The sequence below is a fragment of the Haliotis cracherodii genome, unplaced genomic scaffold, assembly GCF_022045235.1.
Source record: "Haliotis cracherodii isolate W230 unplaced genomic scaffold, xgHalCrac1.p SCAF_5, whole genome shotgun sequence".
Lineage (NCBI taxonomy): Eukaryota > Metazoa > Mollusca > Gastropoda > Lepetellida > Haliotidae > Haliotis > Haliotis cracherodii.
The window spans coordinates 5019957-5046067 of record NW_027266308.1 but is presented as its reverse complement, the minus strand read 5'-3'; the positions used below and the strand labels follow the sequence as shown (position 1 = coordinate 5046067).

Here is a 26111-nt window from a genome sequence, read left to right as displayed (position 1 = left end):
TGTGATCACCTACATGAAGGGAAACCTGTTGTGAACACCTACATCAAAGAGAACCTGTTGTGAACACCTACATGAAAGGGAACCTGTTGTGAACACCTATATGAGGGGAAACATGTTGTGAACACCTACATGAAAGAGAACTTGTGAACACCTACATGAAAGAAAACCTGTTGTGATCACCTACATGATGAAGGGAACATGTTGTGAACACCTACATGGAAGGGAACCTGTTGTAGACACCTACATAAAAGGGAACCTGTTGTGGACACCTACATGAAAGGAAACCTGTTGTGAACACCTACGTGAAAGGGAAACTGTTGTAGACACCTACATGAAAGGACACCTGTAGTGAACACCTACATAAAAGGGAACCTGTTGTGAACATCTACATGAAAGGGTACCTGTTGTAGACACCTACACGAAAGGACACCTGTTGTAGACACCTACATGAAAGGGAATCTTTTGAAGACACTTACATGAAAGGGAACATATTGTAGACACCTTCATGAAAGGACACCTGTTGTAGACACCTACATGAAAGGGAATCTTTCGTGGACACCTACATGAAAGGACACCTGTTGTAGACACCTACACGAAAGGACACCTGTTGTAGACACCTACATGAAAGGGAATCTTTTGAAGACACTTACATGAAAGGGAACCTGTTGTGAACACCTACATGAAAGGAAATTTGTGAACACTTACATGAAAGGGAACCTGTTGTGAACACCTACATGAAAGGGAACCTGTTGTGAACACCTACATGAAAGGGAACCTGTTTTGGACACGTACATGAAAGGAAACCTGTTGTTAACAACTACATGAACAGGAACCCGTTGTGGACACCTACATCAAAGAAAACTTGTGAACACCTACATGAAAGGTAACTTGTGAACACCTACATGAAAAGAAACCTGTTGTGAACACCTACATGAAAGGGAACCCGTTGTGGACACCTACATGAAAGGACACCTGTTGTGAACACCTACATGAAAGCGAACACGTTGTAGACACCTACATGAAAGGGAACCTGTTGTGAACACGTACATGAAAGGGCACCTGTAGTGAACACCTACATAAAAGGGAACCTGTTGTAGACACCTACAGGAAAGGACACCTGTAGTGAACACCTACATGAAAGGGAACCTGTTGTGAACACCTACATGAAAGGAACCTGTTGTAGACACCTACAGGAAAGGACACCTGTAGTGAACACCTACACGAAAGGGAACCTGTTGTGAACACCTACATGAAAGGAACCTGTTGTAGACACCTACATGAAAGGACACCTGTTGTAGACACCTACATGAAAGGGAATCTTTTGAAGACACTTACATGAATGGGAACATATTTTAGACACCTTCATGAAAGGACACCTGTTGTAGACACCTACATGAAAGGGAATCTTTCGCTGACACCTACATGAAAGGGAACATATTGAAGACACCTACATGAAAGGGAACCTGTTGTAGACACCTACATGAAAGGGAATATGAAGTGGGCACCTACATGAAAGGAAACCTTTTGAAGATATCTACATGGAAGGGGGGACGTGCTGTGGGCGCCCAATATTGACATGAAACGGAGTGGCGGTAGGTAAAACTCATACATCGTATACGTGCATATGAGATGGATGGATAAAAGTATGCACAGCCAGATAAATTAAAACACAGCACCACCCAAAGCTGTTTGTCGCGGAGCATTCGGAAGTGAAAAGTCACATACCTAACCGGGTGATAACAAACCTACCGTACAGAACCATACTCTCAGAGTCACTGCCAAGAATATTTGAAGCTGCACACGTATATTCCCCGAAATCCTCATCATCAAGCACTCGTATCCTTAAGCTCAGAGTGATGGTATTATCGGCATCATTGTAAAGTTCTATCCGGTGTTTGGCACTGTTCTGGATCTCGTTCCCCTGCCACGTCCAATAGCTAATCTCCAAGGGGTTTGCTGTGATAACACATTCCAAAATGGTCTCCTTCCCCATCACCTGGCCGATCCTCTTGTTCGGGAGCCGAACTTCAGGAGGAACTGAAAAGAAGATATGAAGATATGGTTAAGTGTTTTAAATGTTCGGTCCCATTTTAGTTGGACTGTGGTCCGTCTCGGGACGGCAATGACACTGTGTGTGTTTATTTGCGATATAATTGAGTCTGGAGCAGGTAAACAGTAGTTGATCTCATGAGCAAAGTCCCACTCGTAATCAGTCATGTCACCGAGCCAATACAGTCGCCTCCTACGACAAGCAACAGAGGGCTGTGGTTCTATTCCATCTCCGATATCCACATGATATGACTACTCGTAATTTGTTGACGTTGCTTTAGGGTTTACATTGTTTTAGAGTGAAATCATCTGGCCATGGTTGTGCGTAAATATTTGTCACAGAATTATATACACCCTAAGACATATAAACGTTACCGTTAACGCTGTTAACGAAAGCGTCATTCAGAACGCCATGGTCGCGTTTATCAACCTCGGTTCCAGCTGCCAAATGCCTAACATATTGAGAACACCTTCTCATTAACAAATGCTGGATCCTCCCTCTTCTATCTTTGCGGAGTATGTGTGCAATATGCCCTGTCCCCTTGCATTTGGTGTTTCTCGAGGTTAACATCCATTTATGATGCATACATTATTGAATCAAGTTCGAAATCTTTTCTAAGACAATCAGAATATTTACAGATTATTGACAATTATGATGGTGAGCGTCTGGTATTGTGTATTATGATTTTATTATACAGTTGACATTTGCAACAGAAGTTTCCTTCAAGAGATGACAATGAGACGTGTATTTATATCAACTCCAGCAGTTAATGCCATTTCGACCAATTGCTAATCTAAAACTACGTTCTGTCTCACCTGCTGATGTCACACATTGAATACTAAATATGTCTTTATCCTAAAATTACTTGACGATCATTGCCTCAGTCTACCTGTTAAGGGATCTACTGTATAGTGTAGCCTTCCTATGAATATGTAGCTTCCATTCTGTCGTTGTCCTTTTAAGTTACACACACACATACATGTATAAAACATGTGTTGCTGTGTATAAATATATATTTTAAAAACAATAGGAACAGCTGGTCGCAAATGTATATTCAAACAAAGGTCATTAATTGGGAAAAAAGAGACAAAACCCTTCTCATTATCATAAGAAATGTCCATTGATCATCATGAGTCCACTGTACCACTGGTGTGATAAACGAATTCATCTGATTCACGAATTTGTGATTTTCGATGATCGATTTAAATCATTTTCATCGTTGCTGTGCATTTTACGCTCAATGGAATCTGTTACGTCGGTTGGATAATCGCGATTTAAAGTGCTCTGGCATTGACGGTATATATTAATGAATCAGACGGACTCATTTTAAAATCAATGAAATTGTTTAATTCCATCATTTAAGAATTATACTTTGTTGTCTGTCTCTAAAAGGTTTTAAAACAGCATACGAGATGAGCAAAGTAATAATAAATAGTCGTGTAAAGTGTTTGTTTTGTTTTACATATAATAGCGCCAATGGCATAGTGATACATTGAAATGTTAAGTGAGAATATTATATACTGTGACGTCTGGGCTTAGTGACCTAAGAAAGTTTGACTCCTGTCCAGAGGCCAAAGGGTCGTTTTCATGGATCGCAATATCACTGTAATTGGCTGAGAGAAACATGCGAAATAAGCACTCTCTAGGCCATGCAGTATGGTACAATAAACGCGACAAAGCCATTTCCATAGACATACGAAATCTTTGTTCCAGGAGGTATCTGTTTTTGCACGGGGTATTTAACGTTAGACAACTGAACTTAATCAAGGTTCCTTATTTCAGTCACGGCAACAACGGGTATTCTCAGAACGGATTAAAATGCCAGGCCGCACCTTTCGATGTCTTGTTTTGTCATGCCAGACGGTTGAGCTGAACATAACTGTTCTATAAGAATGAGTCACTGTGTTCCAGCGAGTGTGTTTAACGCCGCTTTGAGTTTGTATTTCAGTAATATCACGGCGTGTCAGGGGTATGTTAAGGAATGTTAAGTGACACGGTTCGTAGACATTAGCGTCTTGGTGGACAAGTAAGATGGTAATTGCACTCTATGTATTCTGAGACTGTGTCCATACTTTTTTGGTTTGTACGTAATAAAAAAATAACACAAGTAACTACGATGTCAAAATACTCTTGGTTATATGAGAATATAATTGTATAACAAATTGGTGTGTTATAAATGTATGACCTTACTTGAAAAAAGGACCGTCTGAGACCCGCCGTTAAACCGTATAGAAATGCCCCATTAAATATACTTACAGTCTACGGTGACTTTGATGAGTCTGTTCGCGGCTGGAGGAACACCGTTGAAGGCGACGCACTCATAAGTGTCGCCACAGTAGCGGGTGACGTTGTGGATGAGGAGGACCTCTCCGCTCATTCCTATCCCTGTTGTCACAAGCATAGCTACTTTCAAATTATTCGCACTGTAACAGCGCGACGAGAATATATGCATATGCACGCATGCAATTCTCATAATAAAAATAATTTATATTTTCATGTACAAATCAAATCATAACATTGTGTTGCTATCTGACTCGTGGTCATTGCATTCAAATATCGGATATAAATCTCCCCTATTCACATTGTGTAGATAGTATTCTTGTTATTATAAACAGTTCCACCACACAAAGTGACCTTTGTCCACATTTGACCGCCTCCGTGGTCTAGTGGTAGAGCGTCCGCCCAGAGAGCGGAAGGTTTGGGGTTCGATCCCCAGCCGTGTCATACGTTAAAAGTTGGTACTTGTTGTTACCCTGTCTGGCGCTCGGCATTAAAGGGCTAAAACAAAGACTGGTCGGCTCGGAGTCAGTATACTTTGTCTGAGTGAGGTATTCATGTTAATCTGCAACACGTCGCAATATAAGTGCAATAATCTTGGACGTGACGTTAAACCCCATTTCACCTCACCTCACTTCTTCCCCATTGAAAAACGAAAGCTTATCGTTAGGTTGCATGAAAAGACTATGGTATTTATTACCTATTCAGTTTTATTTTTTGCGGAAAAAACCCCACTGTTGCTGCACTATCTTACTAATGTAAACAACTTTGTTGTCTAGGAGGCATAAAACGTCGCGCCTTAGACCATAGCCTGAGCAATTCCCAATGTTAAAGTATCTAGATTGATTTTTCAAAACTTGATTCGAAAAAAACACACCCCTAATTCTGCAATACACATAATGTTCTTCAAGATTTGTTCTCTCTGGCAAAAAATGATATGCCTCATCAAATAATCTTTTCTGAACCCGTTATATTTAAGAAATTAGACATTAACGGGTAAACATGTATGGAACGACAAATTAGTCTGTAGAGGTCCTTCTGAAAATTCATACTGAATATGATATGATTTCTGAATCTTCAAATAAGCATAGAAACAAAACACTGCCGATTAAGCTTTTGACAAACAATGGAAAAGCAAATGCAAACAGAATTATTTATCATTACGCCAACTTTGTCCGCTAGTATTTCGCTACCGCATGTTATATATCTTACTTTCTTTCTCGACGTCATCGTCGGTAATCCTGTGCCTATACCACGTGATTGTTGGCGTTGGGATGCCTGACACATTACATATCAAGGTCACCGTATCTCCTTCACGCACAGTGATATCCTCTGATGATATCTCATGGTTGATTTTGGCAGGTACTGAAATGTAGATATTGATATGAGAATACATAAAATATTGTTGTAACATTATTATCAGTTTGCGATTCTGTTACGTTGCTGTCTTAAGACCATAAAATAATTATAAATAATCGTGTATACACAGAGACACTTAATCTTAAAAAGCTGTTGAAATGAAATAATCAAAAGTCGATTCCTTAGTTTTATTGTCAAAACGCACGGAATGAAATCAAGCACACACAACTACACAGCCAGCACTCACTCGTGAGGGGCGATCGGGTAGCCTAGTGGTTAAAGCGTTCGCTCGTCACGCCGAAGACTCGGGTTCGATTCCCGACATGGGTACAATGCGTGAAGACCATTTCCGGTGTCCCCCGCCGTGATATTGCTGGAATATCGCTAAAAGCGGCGTAAGACCTCACTCACTCACTCACTCGTGAGCGCACACAAGGACCCGCGCATGTACACTACCACACGGGTGTATGTTTCAGTACATGGAATGATTCGATAAATTTAACCAAAGACCAGTTTTGTGAATATTACTTGATAGCACAACAAAAGAGTCAAGTCATATCTCCCCTTGGTTGGTTTATGTAATGATAGAAATAAAAGCGACAAAGCCCTTTCCACAGATTCAAGAGTCTTAACTAAAAGCAGAGTCGATTATGTGATTCCGAATGTATCATGATAATTTGTTCGGTTTTTTTTAGGTTTGGTTTGTTGTTTTACGCCGCACTCAGCAATATTCCAGCTATATGACGGCGGTCTGTATATAATCGAGTCTGAACCAGACAATTCAGTGATTGACATCATGAGCATCGATCCACGCGGATCGATGACATGCATCAACCAAGTCAGCGAGCCTGACCACCCGATCCCGTTAGTCGCCTTTTACGACAAGCATAGTCACCTTTTACGGCAAGCATGGATTGCTGAAGACCTATTCTACCCCGGATCTAAACGGGTCATTTGTTCGGGAATCACAATCAAATAGTGATGCCACCAGGAGTGAAAAGGGAAGAACCTCAGCCATGGTGAAGTGTAACATTCTCACATATTAACTACTCAGTACTTAACTGTTCAGGATGACACTAATCCTACTTTACGCATAACTTGACACGGCTTTAATACAACCTCCTATTATTACTCTTTCCCACGCATCCATCGTTGAAAGGTGTTAATTTTTCATTGGGTAAATCTCTTTTGACTTTCAATGGTAGAGGTCAATAGATTCTTTCAACATGCGAGAAAGTCGCGCCAACAATATAAATTAAATATTGCAATGGTGGTGAGTACTTTAGTGACTTAATGGCACGAGAAACAAAAACATTCCAGGCAGCAAAGTAGACTTCTGCCTCGAAACTTCCAGACAATGTATAGATCAGCTGAATGGGAAAAAAACCATCACCAATATAATAACAGTGAAGAAGATTAATTAATCAAACAGCCTCAAACTAAATCTAAATTTTCAGCCTTTTACATAGATGATTATAGCTAATGTATATGTTTCATTATTCATAGAAAATACCATCTGATAGTTCTGTTTTATTACCATACGCAGCTTAATATACCAATGATTTAATGCGTCAGTCAATGTTGATCAAGGTGTGAGAAACGACAAAAATTAACCCGTCATCGTAAAATATGACCGTTCGTTTCTTAAAATGGTATCCCCGATAAATGTCACATTAACTGCAGATAAGCACGTCATTGCTCTGAATTTTTCATGAGAAAAGTCTTCTTTATCTTCTCAAAGGTCCCAGGGGTCCATTTTCTTGTGAGGAAAACCAACAATGAAAGACATTCTTTATACTACAGAGTAATACTTCTGGACAAAGGCTCCTAGGATCAGATGGTAGTGTCTGGCTACTTGGCTGTTGAACGTCATAGAGTACAGAAAGAAATGTGAGCAATGTGATGGCACAAGACAACCCTTTAGACAGTCGTAAACATGTGTATATAGTTTCAACATCTAGATCTGCACAGAAAACTAAAAAAGTCGGTGGAACAGCAACGATAGGACAATTTGTCTGCCTTTATAAAAGCATTAACATTATTGCGAAATGTAATCACTCTTGGCTTTTCAAAAGTATAAAGATATCCCACGGCCGTCATAATGATAAACACATCGAACTTTACATGGAGATTTTATAGCGTTTCTACACTAGTTATCCTTAAGAATGTGTTTAATGTAGTAAAACAGTAAAAGCGACCGAAGTCGTTTGTGAAAGTTCGATTCAAAATTCCCCCACTAGTGATGATGATTGGTGAGTATAGATAGTCAGGATATATTGCAGCAATATCACGGTGGGAAGCATTAGATATGCACCCATGGGAATCAAACCCGGACACTCTGAACCCTATTAAAGCGGAAACCCTGCCTTTAGGGCGATTGCTGCTGGGAACGTCTTCATGTGTGTACTACATATTGAATTTTATCACGCGGCCGTGAAGAGATCACCCGTTTAATAAACATACAGGCGTTTTACACATCGTGTAATGCCAAACCGCGTGCTTATGTACTGCGGGAACAAGTTTCACTGAAAAGTATTGAAAACTCCAAACTTCTCTTGGCTTTTTCAATGACATAGCGCGTAGAGATGAATACTAAACTCGCTCCCGTGTAATACCAATTTTATGAAATTCATAAATACAAGTAGTTCTGGGCCCACTTGCACAAAGCGATCTTAGAGCTAAGATGATCGTAACTCCCATACTTTAACATAGGCTTACGATAGTCTTAGCGCTAAGATCGCTTTGTGCAAGTGGGCCCTGGCACTATTCACTCGTTGCATATAACTAGTACCACACAAGGACTCGTTTAATATTCTATATTTGTAACAGGGTCGACCTCAAACTGTTTCTACCTTATTATTAGACGTAAAGAAGAAGTAAGGCTTAATGCTAAGGAAGTGAAGTATACTATTTAATTGTTTTTGTAAAAAAATCTGAAGAAAAATATCTTGCATGTACCTTCAAGGCATTCCATACGATAGAATGGTAACTAAAACTGTTAACATGAATTATGGTAACGCTTTTCATTCCATGTTCCCATGTTATTCTAAGGCTATTCATTCATCTCCTGCTGTTAGACAAGAGGACAGGAACATCCCCATCCTAGTCGACAATTCAATTTGATTATATATGCCTCTACATTGAGGAAGGTAAAGCAGTGAAATTGTCCTTATATAACCAAATGACTAAGACAAGGAACTAAACGATTTTGCATAGCGCTCTTGACAGAAATTCAACACAGGCTTGTTCGGTGGGTGTATATGTGGACTCTAACGTCCCTTTGAACAGAATTTCAGTAAAACTAATTTTGGAAAGAAACATGGCAGATATGAAAGACGTCAACAACCTCGGTGACGCCAGGAACCACGGGAACATTGGACGCCAAGAGGCCAAGGATCATAAGAAGGGTGAATCTGAATGTGTGTGTGTGTGTGTGTGTGTGTGTGTGTGTGTGTGTGTGTGTGTGTGTGTGTGTGTGTGTGTGTGTGTGTGTGTGTGTGTGTGTGTACGTGTATGTGTGTATGCATGTGAGAGTGTGTGTATGTGTGTGAGAGTGTGTGTATGCGTATGTGTGTGAGAGTGTGTGTATGCGTGCGTGTGATTGCTGTTTACCACTATTTTTTATGGCTTCTGACATCTGATATGTCTCGACACAAAACAATGTGTGGGTTTTACAAAGTATACATGTATATTTCTAAATATAAAGCAGTTTTTTTTTGTAAAACTTGGTTCCAAGAACAATTATATAAATGTCATCTTGAAAAGACGTGAACATTATTTAGATGTGATGTGTCTCGTTGCAGTTATTCGACACGCAAGATGTTTTACGTCCCTTTTAGCAATATTCCAGCAATATCACGGCGGGGGTCACGAGAAATGGCCTTCACACATTAAACACATGTGGGGAACGAACCTGGGCCTTCGGCGTGACGAGAGAACGCAATGAAACTTTCTGTCTGTCTGTCTGTCTGCCTGCCTGCCTGCCTGCCTGCCTGCCTGTCTGTCTGTCTGTCTGTCTGTCTGTCTGTCTGTCTGTCTGTCTGCCTGCCTGCCTGCCTGCCTGTCTGTCTGTCTGTCTCTCTGTCTCTCTGTCTCTCTGTTTTAGGTTTATATTTAGCCGTCTAAAGCGCCACAGATTGTATCCCTTGGAGGTGCCAGAAACCTCTTATCGTAGGCTCGAATCCAAATTTTCTCCCGGATCATATTTGTAGACGTGTCAACACCATACATGTGTTCGTGGTCAACGTCTAAAGCCTTCATCTTATCGGGCTTACCGCTCACACGGAGCTGAAACGCCACAATAAAACTGAAATACTGTTCAAAGCGGCGTTAAACCAAACTCACTCACTACATACATGTCAATCTATGTACATATTGGAGAAGAGCAGTACATATGCACCGTGTTCATGCTACAAAATACATATAATATTGACTTAGAAAATTGGAAGGGAAATGACGCACATAGCCCACTGAGATACCCCATGAACAAGATAGCCCACTCAGACTCTCAGTATACTGTTCACCGAGCCGTCAAGTCTCTGATTTGTCCTCTAAATACCGAGCGCCAGACAGGGTAACAACGGTTATCCAATCACTGCGAGATGCACGGCACACACTATCCAAGTTCCCTTCATCCCCCACCCCCACCCCAGCTTAACTAGACTTACAGTAGGCTTTTAATCCCCTTTTCTTTCTGTATCAAACCCTATATACTAAAATGCAGCTTAACTGCACTTTTATCGCCCACTTTGTCTTACAATAACTAGATTAGATTAGCCAATAGGTTTCGTATCTCTACTCCCCTCCTTAATAGGTTTATATCCCCTCCCCTTACAGTTTTTTGGGTATGGTGATTATCTTTATTATAACGGGGGCACGAGTGGCCCAGTCGTCTAAGGCGCCGCGATTCGCTGTGCAGAGTTGCGTCCCTTGGGCATGCCAGAAACCTATGATTGTGGGTTCGAATCCCGGTTCGCCCCGATTATGTTTCTAGGTTTGTCAGCACCATACCCGTGCTCGTGGGTTTCACCGAAGTGGTAAACGTCTGAGACCTGCATCACTTCGGGCTTTCCTCCCACATTAAGCTGACACCCTGTGATATAAGTGTAATACTGTTAAAAACGGTGTTAAATCCAACTCACTCACTCATATGCTACCAAAGCTACGTGTATGGGGATGCTGTCTCTAAACACAGGGACAAGGAAAGTAGAGATGATACAGTAAGGGATTAACCTTTGTAGCATTCTTGTTAATTATGAATTTATATGTTATGGAGTAAATATGAACGAGTGCGTTTACATTTATCATTCCCAAGTGTATGAAGTCGAGCAACAATAACTGCGTTTGAGGTAATTCGACCTCAAAAGGTTTCTGAAATTAAATTACATTCATGACAAGAATACACGTAATAGTAAACAACATGACAAGTTTTGTATTCAGAATATCGAGACAGTTTACTCTGGTATTTGATGTTCATGTACTTAATACGGACGGTAGCTCAGACAAACCTTGAACTCTCAGATGAACTGTTTTGATTTTGACTGGCGTTGTGTTGATTTGGCAGTTGTACCCTCCCTGGTCGCTATGTTTGGCGGCCCGGATATGAAGATTCCAATCTCTTGTGTACGGACGTTCCACACTCAAGCGCTCATCGTCAATGATGCGACGGTCCTCAAAGGTCAATAGCGTTGACCACTGGTCGGTCCATATTACCTTTGTAGCAAGAACATCAATGAGAGGTCAGTACAGTTCCAGAGCACCTTTATATAGAATACAGCATGAGGGGTCAATCATCATCGTTTAATCAGTATAATTTTATTATATCTCAGTTCTATAAATGTCAAGGACCTATTCGCTACCAAACCGTTGTTCGGGGACAGCTTGGGGGGCACGGGTGGCCCAGTCGTCTGTACAGACGTTTACCACTTCGGTGAAACCCACGAGCACGGGTATGGTGCTGACAAACCTAGAAACATAATCGGGGTGAACCGGGATTCGAACCCACAATGATAGGTTTCTGGCGTGGCCAAGGGACGCAACTCTGCACAACGAATCGCGGCGCCTTAGAGAACTGGGCCACCCGCGCCCACTATAACTAAGACATAGCGAATGAAGATTATTAAATTCATAATTGCTAGATTATGCAATATATTTTTATAAACACAGCGTAGGCATGTTACAAGATTTACATTTATTTGTCTGAGGAATTGATAAACACATATTATTTTTTATTATAAAAACATATACATAAATAAAAGATATTTCTGTTAGGTGTAATATTGTAAGTAGAGTATTACTTTATAAAAATGCAGAAAAGGGAAACAAGTACCTTCAATAAACCCGGCTGCGAAAATTCGAGCTGTTAAACGACTGCGTTAAATCCCCAATATGTATTGCATGTTATAGAGCTAACGTTAAAAGGTCATCGTACAACTAGATATTAACGCGAGGCTTGTTCAAAGAATAAACTAAATTGCATAAGATATGCGCTCAGAGCTGTATATTTTTTTCCTGTTCATATCAACGCAAAGGTTAAGTCCTCGCAGCTCCTCAGCCCAATGATACACCTGTGTTCTATGATGGAGGGGATTATTGTTCCAAAATGCTGGTAGACCCCTAACAGTTGCTCTACACTTTATCCTGCACAGTCACGCGATCCTAGTGGTTCTTGAACGCTAACCACCCACCGTCAGGAGGAATTCTCTCCGTCAGAGGCAAGTTAAATGTATGGCTTCTACCTAGATAACAACGCTTCATCATTGATCCTAAATGTAACTGTCCAAGCAATAAAAGCGCACGATGCATCCCCGACACACCGGTTTAAAATGGCTTTCCTTTAGAACATTTACGCTCTGAACTGTCAACAGAGACTTGACTATTATCGCTAGCCTGATGTGAGCGATATTTGGTTGAACATTAACTCTGTTGATTTTTTTCCATTAAAGTTATTCGAATTTCAGTAGCTGTAGATGGAAACAATAATAAAAGTGCAAAGGTTGTCTTTCTTAAATTAATACTTATAGGATCGGTAATTAAATTTAAGATGAGATGTACAGAGCCAAGGTATAATAATTTCATTCTGGATCAGAATACGAGTACGACCTTTCATCATACCATTTTGGTCGCAAGAGCCGACCAAGGAGGACTAGATGGTCGATGGCATAGATATTTGATCACGCTTTTATCTACTGATGGGGGCACGGGTAGCCCAGTCGTCTAACGCGTGCAGAGTTGCGTCCCTTGGGAACGCCAGAAACCTATGATTGGTTCGAATCCCGGTTCGCTCCGATTGATTATGTGTCTAGGTTTGTCAGCGTCATAACCGTGCTCGTGGATTTCATTGAAGTGGTAAACGTCTGAGACCTGCATCCCTTCAGGCTTTCCTCCCACATTAAGCTGACACGCCGTGATATAACTGGAATACTGTTAAAGGTGGCGTTAAACTTAACTCACTCCACTCACTCACTCACCCACTGACTCTATGCTTTACAGGACACCGTGAAAAACATGCAATTTTGCCGAGTGCGGCGTAAAACAGTATTCACTCAATTAACACGTTCAATCGTTAGTTTAGTTACCTGGTGTTTGCCGAGATTTTTAACAGAGCATGGTAAAATTGCAGTCATTCCTTCTCTCACGGTGACGTTCATGAAGGGGACATCAAAACTCGGTGTGATCTTCTGTCCGTCTGAAACGAGATACATACAGTCTACAGAGGGCCACGCCCTTGACCTACACTGTCAAGAGGTCACGGCCACAGCATATACAGTCTAGAGGGAGGGGCGGATTGAGCATTTAAAACATTTTAACATGGACTTTATTCAGTTCTTCATAACGCATTAAAAATTCTGAGAGAGATAAAGATAATTGAAAAGAACAATATGAATATTGAATAATATATATTGTATTTATATATCAACATATGAATTATTTAATAAATAGCAAAATGGTCATGTTCTTACGAAAGGAAATCAGAAAAGTAAACACATTATTTCTTTCAACGCGAAAGTTTCTCTTTGCCTTTTCGGGGTCTTGATCCATTAACTGAAATTGATTTCATCAGCTTCAGTAACACAGTTTATCGTTGTAATGATTTTTTCTGAATATTTTTATCCTTTCCCTTGCCTACCTCACCAGACCTAGTAATCATATTAATCACAATTTGCTTTGTACGGAAGTGATTACACTGATTGATATATGTGCACGTTGATGATACGGCACCAACTACCCAAACCTAGAACCGTAGAAATCTCGATTATCGGAATACAGCTGCTTGTCGACCATATGATGTATTGAATTGTTTGTAAGCACCTGAATTGGATAAGGAAACCATCGGACAAAGAGACGCACCTGTCACTTGCCTTGAGCCGACCCCACATAAAACATACAGCCACTATATAACAAACTCAAAACAAGTACTCGTGTATATATGAACCACATGAATCTAATAATCAGAAATCCATTTATGCACGTATAGTCTTAACTCCCAAATGGGTATCGATGGACGTCACAATGGCTAAATGGCACAGTCACATTGCGTGATCGAAACTATCCTTTATCAGAGCGTCCATTGCCACATCGGTAAATTGTGAAGATAAAACCCCAAACGAACTAGGTCGTTACTTTACTTGGTTCACTCTGCGTGTATTGGCACTGTGCATGGCCCGAACATATTGCCCAGTGGGCTATTAAGAGAGATAAGGCCACGGAAGAAGCGGGTGAAAGGCTGTAATGGTCAAGACGCTGATACGAGCGACGCGAAAATATCCAACATTTGCCTCTGTATAATATTACAATATTTCCACCATAATGATCAGAGTGACATCAACAAGACGCGTGTATCAAATCCTTCAAGCAACCGTAAGCTACACATAGTGTAAGTCTGTAGGTGAGGTGAAATGGGGTCCAAGATTATTGCACTTATATAGCGACGTCTAGTCCGGACTGATGCCGATTTATAGTGCTAGCTCACTGAGATACCATGCCGCAGTTTAACATGAATACCCCACTCAGACACAGTATTCTGACTCCGAGCCGACCATGAGTGTCTTGTGCTGCTTTGAACTGTACTTCTGAACTGTATATCTGCGTGTCAGCCTCATGTAGGAGGACGGCCTCACATTTAGCAGATGGAAGACGCTTTCCATTTTTTAAGCCCACATGCATCTGTATGGTCCTCCCTAACCAAGGATCATAATCAGGGCCAATCTGAGTTTCGTACCAAGAGTATAGGATCCTGGTCTACAGAGCCTACAGAGAGTATTGCGGCGCCTTAGACGTCTTGGATCCCCATGGTTATAGGCTTACACAAAATACTACAAATGTAACGTGAGTGAGTGAGTTTGATTTTACGTCGCTTGTAGCAATATTCCAGCAATATCACGGCGGGGGACACCAGAAATGGTGACTCATTTCGGGAATCGAACCCGGGTTTTCGGCGTGACGAGCGAACGCTTAACCACCAGGCTACCCGACCGCCCCTACGAATGTAACGATTTTCTGGGGAAGTAGATTTACAACTGAATTATTTGGATATTGCCACTAATTGATTTCAGTTTTCAATGCTTGATATGACCCCCTGATACTGTACGTGCATCTGGAAACATGTCAACCTTATAACATATTTAAACTGCTTCATTGTCATTAACTGACATTGAGAACTCTTGGTTAAGTCTTTTAAAAGAAGCAGATATTTCCGAGTGACATTATTCTTTCTAAAGTAAATGGTTGTATAATGTAGATTCTTCAATTGTTTAATGGTTTTATTTATATTCATTACACAATAATGTTTAAGGTAGTATAATTTGTAATCTCATTAAAATTGTAATAAACATATCTTTAATCGAATTCTATTGAACTATTTCGATTTTAATTTTCATGTTATCAAACGTATATTCATGATGCTAAACTATTTTAAGTTAAGTAGAAATATCTTCACCTGTGGTGTTAGATAGCATGGACACATCCAGTAACCAGATCAGCAAAGCGCGTTCTGTGGCATTAGGTCATTCTAGTTAGGTTCTCAAAAATATGCATTCAGACCTTGGATTACGCCGTGACAGACTATTCTCACAGGGGAGGGTTTATCACTGACAACCAAAATTTTAATGTTTCCAAAGAAGCATGATATCCTTTCAAACGTGAACTTGTGGGATGTTTCTGACAGAAATGAATTAATTATTCTGCCTATGCCTAATGGACCAGACACATTATTAAGATCGATACCCCTTGGCACGAAACAGGCAAGGATGTCTATTTTCCGTTAATCGTGCTTTTGCATTCAGTCTTTTCTGAGTCAAAAAATCAAACAAGAAGGACATTCATCATACGCGAATTTAAGAAGGGGGCAATTATTTATCTTTTTTGAACTCATTATAAAAAATATCTTGAAGGAGATTGAAAACAAATTGATAGGAACAGCGCGGATACAATTCCATCACCTAAAAGACGAATGTCATGCATAAGTAACATCTTTGAAAACATAAAGGATGAAAATTAATTATACGTAATACACACGTAATTAATCATGGAAAATGTTTAAGTGTGTTAAGTGTGCGCCATTTTAAAAAAACCTGCAGATGCATAGTGAAGTGCTTTATAATTACACATCTTGGCTCATTGTTTTTGCCTGGATAATAAAGTGAAAGTGCAATAAAGATGGTAAAAATAACTATGATTATATCTATGTTTTGATATTAACTATCATGCTATTGCTTATATGGCTCTACAGATTGGTCGATCTTCTGACAATGTACACAGCAAACCTTTGTGTTCAGACAGACAAAGGACGCTAACTGCAATATTAATAAGGATAGGCGTAAAAAAGTCACACTTTTCATTTCCCTTCACGAAAATTGTACATCTATACTGGGGAATGAAAATATTTCACCATAAGTGTGTAAAACATAAGTGTGTAAAAAATGCCAGGCAGTGTTATTGGAAACTTCTAATTTTCGAAGTTTTTTAATATGAAAAATTAAACCCCTTGACTCGTGAAAGCATATAGGGGCATCTCCGGCCTGCAAAGAGGTAAGATTTACGTGTTTAACTTCTAAAACAATCAAAGTTTGATGGATAAATGAGAACATGATTAAATACTCCTGAAAGCAACTTCATGTATACCCGATTAAATACTGAAACAGTATGGAAAAAAGCTAAATTTCGACTGGGCTTTGAAGGGAAATGATTGAATGCCCTGCAGTTGCTATGGTAAATCGTGATGCTACTTATTTCTGATTACATACAAGAGAGTATGTCCGATATGTGTGACGCCACACTGTGGAAACCTTAGAAACAATTAACAAAACTTTGATCTTTAATGAAAAGTCCGGTTAATCTGGATGGGACTGTTTCAGCTGAAATCGTCCACAGTGAATCCTACAAAAGGGGTCACAGTGGTGACCTGTAAAAATGACACAGTTGCATACATGTCGCAGTGTCACAATTGCATACACCTCGCGGTGTCACAGTTGCATACATGTCACAGAGTCACAGTTGCATACATGAACAAATTTCACAGTTGCATACATGTCACAGTGTCAGAGTTGCATACATTTCGCAGTGTCACAGTTGCATACATGTCACAGTGTCAGAGTTGCATATATGTCACAGTGTCACAGTTGCATACACGTCGCAGTGTCACAATTGCATACATGTCACAGTGTCACAGTTGCATACATGTCACAGTGTCACAGTTGCATACACGTCACAGTGTCACAGTTGCATACATGTCACAGTGTCACAGTTGCATACATGTCACAGTGTCACAGTTGCATACATGTCGCAGTGTCACAGTTGCATACACGTCGCAGTGTAGCAGTTGCATACACGTCGCAGTGTCACAGTTGCATACACGTCGCAGTGTCACAATTGCATACATGTCACAGTGTCACAGTTGCATACATGTTGCAGTGTCACAATCGTATACATGTCACAGTGTCACAGTTGCATACATGTCACAGTGTCACAGTTGCATACACGTCACAGTGTCACAGTTGCATACATGTCACAGTGTCACAGTTGCATACACGTCGCAGTGTCACAGTTGCATACATGTCACAGTGTCACAGTTGCGTACACGTCGCAGTGTAGCAGTTGCATACATGTCGCAGTGTCACAGTTGCATACACGTCGCAGTGTCACAATTGCATACATGTCGCAGTGTCACAGTTGCATACACGTCGCAGTGTAGCAGTTGCATACATGTCGCAGTGTCACAGTTGCATACACGTCGCAGTGTCACAATTGCATACATGTCACAGTGTCACAGTTGCATACATGTTGCAGTGTCACAATCGTATACATGTCACAGTGTCACAGTTGCATACATGTCACAGTGTCACAGTTGCATACACGTCACAGTGTCACAGTTGCATATATGTCACAGTGTCACAGTTGCATACACGTCGCAGTGTCACAGTTGCATACATGTCACAGTGTCACAGTTGCATACATGTCACAGTGTCACAGTTGCATACACGTCGCAGTGTCACAATTGCATACATGTCACAGTGTCACAGTTGCATACATGTTGCAGTGTCACAATCGTATACATGTCACAGTGTCACAGTTGCATACATGTCACAGTGTCACAGTTGCATACACGTCACAGTGTCACAGTTGCATACATGTCGCAGTGTCACAGTTGCATACACGTCGCAGTGTCACAGTTGCATACATGTCACAGTGTCACAGTTGCATACATGTCACAGTGTCACAGTTGCATACATGTCGCAGTGTCACAATTGCATACATGTCACAGTGTCACAGTTGCATACATGTCACAGTGTCACAGTTGCATACACGTCACAGTGTCACAGTTGCATACACGTCACAGTGTTACAATTGCATACATGTCGCAGTGTCACAGTTGCATACATGTCACAGTGTCACAGTTGCATACACGTCACAGTGTCACAGTTGCATACATGTCGCAATGTCACAATTGCATACATGTCACAGTGTCACAGTTGCATACATGTCACAGTGTCACAGTTGCACACACGTCGCAGTGTCACAGTTGCATACATGTCGCAGTGTTACAATTGCATACATGTCACAGAGTCACAGTGTCACAGTTGCACACATGTCACAGTGTCACAATTGCATACATGTCACAGAGTCACAGTGTCACAGTTGCACACATATCACAGTGTCACAATTGCATACATGTCACAGAGTCACAGTGTCACAGTTGCACACATGTCGCAGTGTCACAATTGCATACATGTCACAGTGTCACAGTTGCATACATGTCACAGTGTCACAGTTGCACACATGTCACAGTGTCACAGTTGCATACATGTCACAGTGTCACAGTTGCATACACGTCGCAGTGTCACAGTTGCATACATGTCACAGTGTCACAGTTGCATACATGTCGCAGTGTCAGAATTGCATACATGTCGCAGTGTCACAGTTGCATACATGTCACAGTGTCACAGTTGCATACACGTCGCAGTGTCACAGTTGCATACATGTCGCAGTGTCACAGTTGCATACATGTCACAGTGTTACAATTGCATACATGTCACAGTGTCACAGTTGCATACATGTCACAGTGTCACAGTTGCATACATGTCACAGTGTCACAGTTGCATACACGTCGCAGTGTCACAGTTGCATACATGTTGCAGTGTCACAGTTGCATACATGTCACAGTGTCACAGTTGCATACATGTCGCAGTGTCACAGTTGCATACATGTTGCAGTGTCACAGTTGCATACATGTCACAGTGTCACAGTTGCATACATGTCGCAGTGTCACAGTTGCATACATGTCGCAGTGTCACAGTTGCATACATGTAGTAATGTCACAGTTGCATACATGTAGTAATGTCACAGTTGCATACATTTCGCAGTGTCACAGTTGCATACATGTGGTAATGTCACTGTTGCATACATGTAGTAATGTCACAGTTGCATACATCTAGTAATGTCACTGTTGCATACACGTCGCATTGTCACAGTTGCATACATGTCGCAGTGTCACAGTTGTATACATGTCACAGTGTCACAGTTGCATACATGTCGCAGTGTCACAGTTGCATACATGTCACAGTGTCACAGTTGCATACATGTCGCAGTGTCACAGTTCCATACATGTTGCAGTGCCACAGTTGCATACATGTCACAGTGTCACAGTTGCATACATGTCGCAGTGTCACAGTTGCATGCATGTCGCAGTGTCACAGTTGCATACATGTAGTAATGTCACAGTTGCATACATGTAGTAATGTCACAGTTGCATACATTTCGCAGTGTCACAGTTGCATACATGTGGTAATGTCACTGTTGCATACATGTAGTAATGTCACAGTTGCATACATGTAGTAATGTCACAGTTGTATACATGTCACAGTGTCACAGTTGCATACATGGAGTAATGTCACTGTTGCATACATGTTGTAATGTCACAGTTGCATACATGTAGTAATGTCACTGTTGCATACATGTTGTATTGTCACAGTTGCATACATGTAGTAATGTCACAGTTGCATACATGTAGTAATGTCACAGTTGCATACATGTAGTAATGTCACTGTTGCATACATGCAGTAATGTCACAGTTGCATACATGTAGTAATGTCACAGTTGCATACATGTTGTATTGTCACAGTTCCATACATGTAGTAATGTCACAGTTGCATACATGTAGTAATGTCACAGTTGCATACATGTAGTAATATCATGGTTGCATACATATAGTAATGTCACAGTTGCTTACATGCAGTAATGTCACTGTTGCATACATGTTGTAATGTCACAGTTACATACATATACTATTGTCACAGTTGCTTACATGCAGTAATGTCACAGTTGCTTACATGCAGTAATGTCACTGTTGCTTACATGCAGTAATGTCACTGTTGCTTACATGCAGTAATGTCACAGTTGCTTACATGCAGTAATGTCACAGTTCCATACATGTAGTAATGTCACTGTTGCATACATGTAGTAATGTCACAGTTGCATACATGTTGTAATGTCACAGTTGCATACATGTAGTAATATCAAAGGTGCATACATGTAGTAATGTCACAGTTGCATACATGTTGTAATGTCACAGTTGCTTACATGCAGTAATGTCACAGTTCCATACATGTAGTAATGTCACTGTTGCATACATGTAGTAATGTCACAGTTGCATACATGTTGTAATGTCACAGTTGCATACATGTAGTAATATCACAGGTGCATACATGTAGTAATGTCACAGTTCCATACATGTTGTAATGTCGCTGTTGCATATGTATACATCTGTCCTACATGTAGCTGCATAAATGTAGGAGATATCAGCTTCAGCTTTTGCATCAATACTGGTAAAATAACAGTATGTATCTATAATGATTAATCAAACTTGTAATATATCATGCCATGAATAGTTCTCAGAAATACGTTTAGGATTTATGCATTAGCATAGACGGTACAAGTTCGAATCCCACGCGGTTATCAACTGGCGACTATCTTTCATCCTAACATCCTCAATACATAAGTATACGTACAAAACGCTGCAACGCACTTACCATTCTGTCCGTTTCCAAAAGGATAATGATACGCCCTTTAAGGATAAAGGGCAATAAACGGTTTTTACTGGTCGATAATGTCTGACTCACTGTCAACATTAAACGGTGTTACCTAGGAACATGTCATAAAATAGTCACCACTTGTCATTACATGAACATTTTATTATTGGTTATTTTCAGCCTAGCGTGTTCAAGAGTTATAATCGATGTATGAAAAGACGTTCATGTTTCTCTTTCAAATAGGTCACAGTGGTATATCCATCTGAAATGTGCTCATGCTGCCTGTTTTATTTTATGAACAATATTGTTCATAGTTTATGTTGTGTTCTTCGTTCTACGACAAGTGTCAGTTAGTTGTGCTGCAGCGTACAACCATTGTTCAATGATTGAACGTGAGCATAGAATGTGAGTTTTGTGTACATGACTAATAGTCAGCGTTAACAAAATATGTTCCTTTTCACAGGGCTTGAGGAAATTTAGATCCAAGGTCTTCTCAAAGCAATCATGAACTAAACGAATTCATGATGTGTTTGACCTGTGCAGATGCATGTGACCAGCGTCAAAGATATTAACGGTAAACCTCCCAAATACAAAAAGGTCCACAACACCAAACCATGTCACATGGTCCGTCTCAGCCAATTATTACAATTTACAGGATGAGTTTCAAAAGGTTGGCAGTACAAAAGGGAACAGTTTAAAAACATGTCCTAAGTTTTTGCTTTACAATCCAATATGAGAACTTTCCGTGTAATGGAATTAAGTCAAAAACTCGGCTTCTATACTCAAGGGATCCCATTTGTTGCCGAAGAAATGTCTGTTAATACAGTGTACGTTTTATCAATGTCGGAGGCCGTCGCACAGCATTGATTCCCCTACACAGAACAAGCTAGGAAAGGCTACATTTCCTGAAGCCCAGATTCCCTCCTTTGTGGAATCCACAAATATTGGTACAGGGGATTCATGCCTTCTTATGGCGATTTAACGGCGGACAAGGCTTCAAGCCATGTTCATGTGACTTATTGACTCCAGTGTTGGTCCAGCAAATTAATTTTGACACGGTTTACTTTGTCCTATTTATCACGTATTTCATGTCGGATAAATATAAACTATGATATTCTGGCGTAATGTTCACGCGTATCATTCCATCACGAACTGTTGTTTCATTTTCAAACGTACAAATTACAAGAAATGATATAGATGCAACGTATCAACCCCAACAAAGTGCAGATATTCTTTGTAAGTGGCAGTGACACTTTATGAAGAGATATTGTGTATTCACTGCGATTGATGACTTGCATTTTCTGTTATCGTCTTTTTATCTTTTTTCGAGATGAGTGTGTGAACTTATTTTTCCATAGAAATAATACTAAAATCTAAAATGGCCTAACTGCCCACTACAAAAATGAAACTGCAGAAGTAACACATTTCACGAAGAAATATCGGTGCTTCATAAAGGGGTTCCACAATACGATACACATTCAAAGAACATATGACAATGTTTTTACACATCCGATACCAAAGGAACCCCTCACTGCGTTGATATGGCCTTGGTTGATTTATTTTCAGATTTAGATAACAGGAAATGCGAAAAAAGGAAACAACAAAATATCAATCTGCTCTCATTGTGAATAAAAGAGAAATTTTCCTTTGGATGACCCAAACTCCGAACAAACAACACTGTCTCCGGTGGCAGCTGTTTCAAACTCGGCGGACGATGCAAATACCATTCATAACCTGGGTCAAACCATCTGACACATGCAAGCACCTCTCGCCTATCATCACAAATGCGTACACAGTTCAGTGGTATGCAATTCTTCAGATACATTGCATGTATTATGTATGTAATTCTGTTGCTGCTTCCAATGATCCCTTTATAGCCATCATATCATGGGTAACGATTGCTTCTGTGTAGTGTCTTTTGAAATGACAATACATGATACAACAAGAAAGACCAAAAGATTGCGCTTTGGGAAACATGAGAGTTAATGCCAATTTCAGCATTGTTTCACCTTTATAATGGCATCATGTTAACACAAGTGTGTAAAGACACTACCTATGGCAAAGAACGAGAGTCTCCCTTACGTCCTCTGTCCCATGTCATCCATTTAATTATACACCATTGTAAAATGAATGGCAATGTGTGTTGCAGTCTGATTGGTTGAAAACGTTGTTTAATGGGATTGGATCCCGGAAATCTTTCGGACTTTTTTATTGAGTATGAATAGTATTCTTGATTATTATTTCTCTCATTCTCATTCCTAAGTTTCCTAACCGGACGAGTTCCATTATGTGACGCCTTCGAACATATCGTGACGTCATAGCATTCCGGAGTGAAGTCACTTTTGTTGTGAGACTTTACTTAGAGAGAGACCGTGTGTGCTTCAGACAATTACTGATAACTTTTATACATCGAATATTCAATAACACTTTTAAATCTTAAAACGCATGAAGTTTATTTCCTAATTGTAGCCATCCCACCCTATTGTGTTCTTGTATTACACTGCACATAGATGTAGAGTAAACTGTACATAAATAGAGAGGACTAATATAAGTAACCGCATCATCTGCTTCATATTTAGATTAATACATAAAGACTTTTCCAGCCTTTGTTGCCTACATTTAACGTTTTTTAGGTACAACGGAGCATGCTCTTTCAACGAAGATTTCAAAGAGCGTCAAACAACTGTTGCTCAAAATTGTTTGATCAGGGTTAAAAATTTCAAACAAGCGGAAAACATTTCCAAACTTGACTCATCAGTGACCACAATGATAGTCGATGCAAGTCCCTATTTTTGCTTGGTCCACATGTTCCCGTAAGTATAGTGTTGCAAACATGGCTCTCGCGGTTGGATCAACATAACACTTCTAGTGCACAAGCATTACTTCAAGCTGAAACGACCGAGTCACGAAATAACAATGTTAATATATCATAACTGCTATTACAGCTGTTGCCCGTTTTGTTTGTGTAACTGAGAGCCAATGTTTGTCCTCAGTAAAGCCTGTAATCCGAGACTCAAACATTGTTAAGTAGCATCTGTTCCCATCTAACAAAAAATGCATGCATTTTAATCAGAAACTGGAATAACATAAATACATGAGCTAGATAAAAATAAAGGTTGCACAAACGAATTCAACAAACAAACAAACAAAAGAGTGTAAAAGAATGTCGGAATGGACAGACCACAATAACGGCAAACATGTTCAATGTCTGAAGACATTCAATCGCCTGTTGATTATTTATTTTTAGAACAGACATGTGAAACTATAAGGAAATTTAATGTGCACGTATCCATGGGATATACCAAGTCATATATCTATAGACGTACATAGTTGAACAGCGACGGAAATAACTGTTCAAAACCACAGCAGAACAAATTGCCTGTATTCCGAGCTCTGAAATGCATATTGATCTGAAAACACACACACTGTTCTATTTAACAAGGATAAAATGATAGGTTCTATTCAACTTGTAAACACATTTGATAGACAACACATTTTGAATTAAAACCATACATATACTACCCAGTATACATTCAAGCTGCCAAAGAGTAATTGACAAGATCCCATGCTGCCTACTGAAGGTTCTCTGATAGGCATCCATTCCAATACAAGATATGATAAGCCTGGTGGTATGATTTACAGTCAGTAGGCATTAAGTGGCACTCCATGATATGAAGGTCGATATGAAATGATATTAATGGTGTTAAAACCAGTAGTTTAGAGAGCGTGGAGACACGCAAAGTGCCACAGCGTTGTGAAGATGGATTAGGCTCTTACACTGGGAGATAGGACTTCTTATTATCCGTCAACTGAAGAAATAGATTGTAGTGACTGGGAGACGGACACCTTTTAATCTTCCTTCAATAATAGATGGTCTTTGTTTACGGGTGAAGCAATTTGAGTAAAAACACCACAGCCAGATCGAGATATGCATATCATGGCATAGTCTGTGTTAGGAAATGCTCCAATTATACGATAGTATGTGTTGAATGGTATTCTGTGGAATGTCATGCAGTTACACAGACCAGTATTATGTACAATATTAGAGGAACAATGGATAATGTAAATCAATTCTCTTGTTGAATAGTTGAGCTCTGATCTATTTTCAGATTCTGTGCAACGCGTTTAAGCAGTTAATATCATTTTATATATTTATGATTTTAAACTGTAATCCCAGGATAAGTTGGTTATATCTGTTATCATTTGTCATTAGAAAAAATTACCTGGTTTTTATGAATGAAATTTGCAAGTATCATGAACATGTTTAACTACAGTGTTTGATCTTTACAGAAATGTTTCTCCCTTTCGCCAGATTTGATCATTGTATCACTCATCTTGGAAAGTGATACCCAAATAGAAAGAGAGGTATTAATATTGTATTAACTAATCAATCAGGGACATGCTGTCACGTTAGTATTTCACTGTCTTGTTTACATTTGACATTTTGACAGTTTTAATCATGGGGATTAAGCATACACTCTCAAATTTCGATTCCTTTCATTAATCTTTCATTTCAAATGTCGAGGTCAAGCATATTATGTTCCTGACGCATGTAAAATAACGTTTCCACGAGGGGTAGTGGAAAAAGGATATTAAAAATAACAAAAACTCATTACAAAATTGCCATGTGACCTTGCCTCTTGCCTAAGGTGTTTTACTAATCCCCAAGGGTTTCTCTGTCACTGACTATCCAAAGAAGACCGATTGCTGCACGTTGAAGCGTTGTTTTGACATCTTTAAGAAAACCTTTATTTTCAATTTTATTACAATCAATGTGTTTGACTGTTTAAAATATTTATAAAAAAAACATAGAAGACACATACACACATGAGGATACCTGTTTCGTGTTTCTTGCTTTATCAGTATTATACCCATGCTCGTCGCTTTCATCCAAGTGAAAA

At 39.9% G+C, this 26111-nt stretch overlaps 1 protein-coding gene across 2 annotated transcripts in view; it reads right to left on the bottom strand.

Annotated features, from left to right (window-relative positions):
• The window catches only part of LOC139443205 (limbic system-associated membrane protein-like), a 71455-nt gene that overhangs the window by 6465 nt on the left and 38879 nt on the right, over positions 1-26111 (bottom strand). Inside the window, exons 2-6 of one of the 2 annotated variants that reach the window (XM_071224171.1) lie at positions 13264-13373; positions 11194-11398; positions 5540-5692; positions 4307-4453; positions 1750-2037 (exon numbers count right to left, since the gene is read on the bottom strand). In XM_071224171.1, coding sequence (XP_071080272.1) covers positions 1750-2037; positions 4307-4453; positions 5540-5692; positions 11194-11398; positions 13264-13373 — 903 coding nt within the window. The remainder of the gene's footprint in view (positions 1-1749; positions 2038-4306; positions 4454-5539; positions 5693-11193; positions 11399-13263; positions 13374-26111) is intronic. The other variant, XM_071224172.1, reaches the window with a different exon arrangement.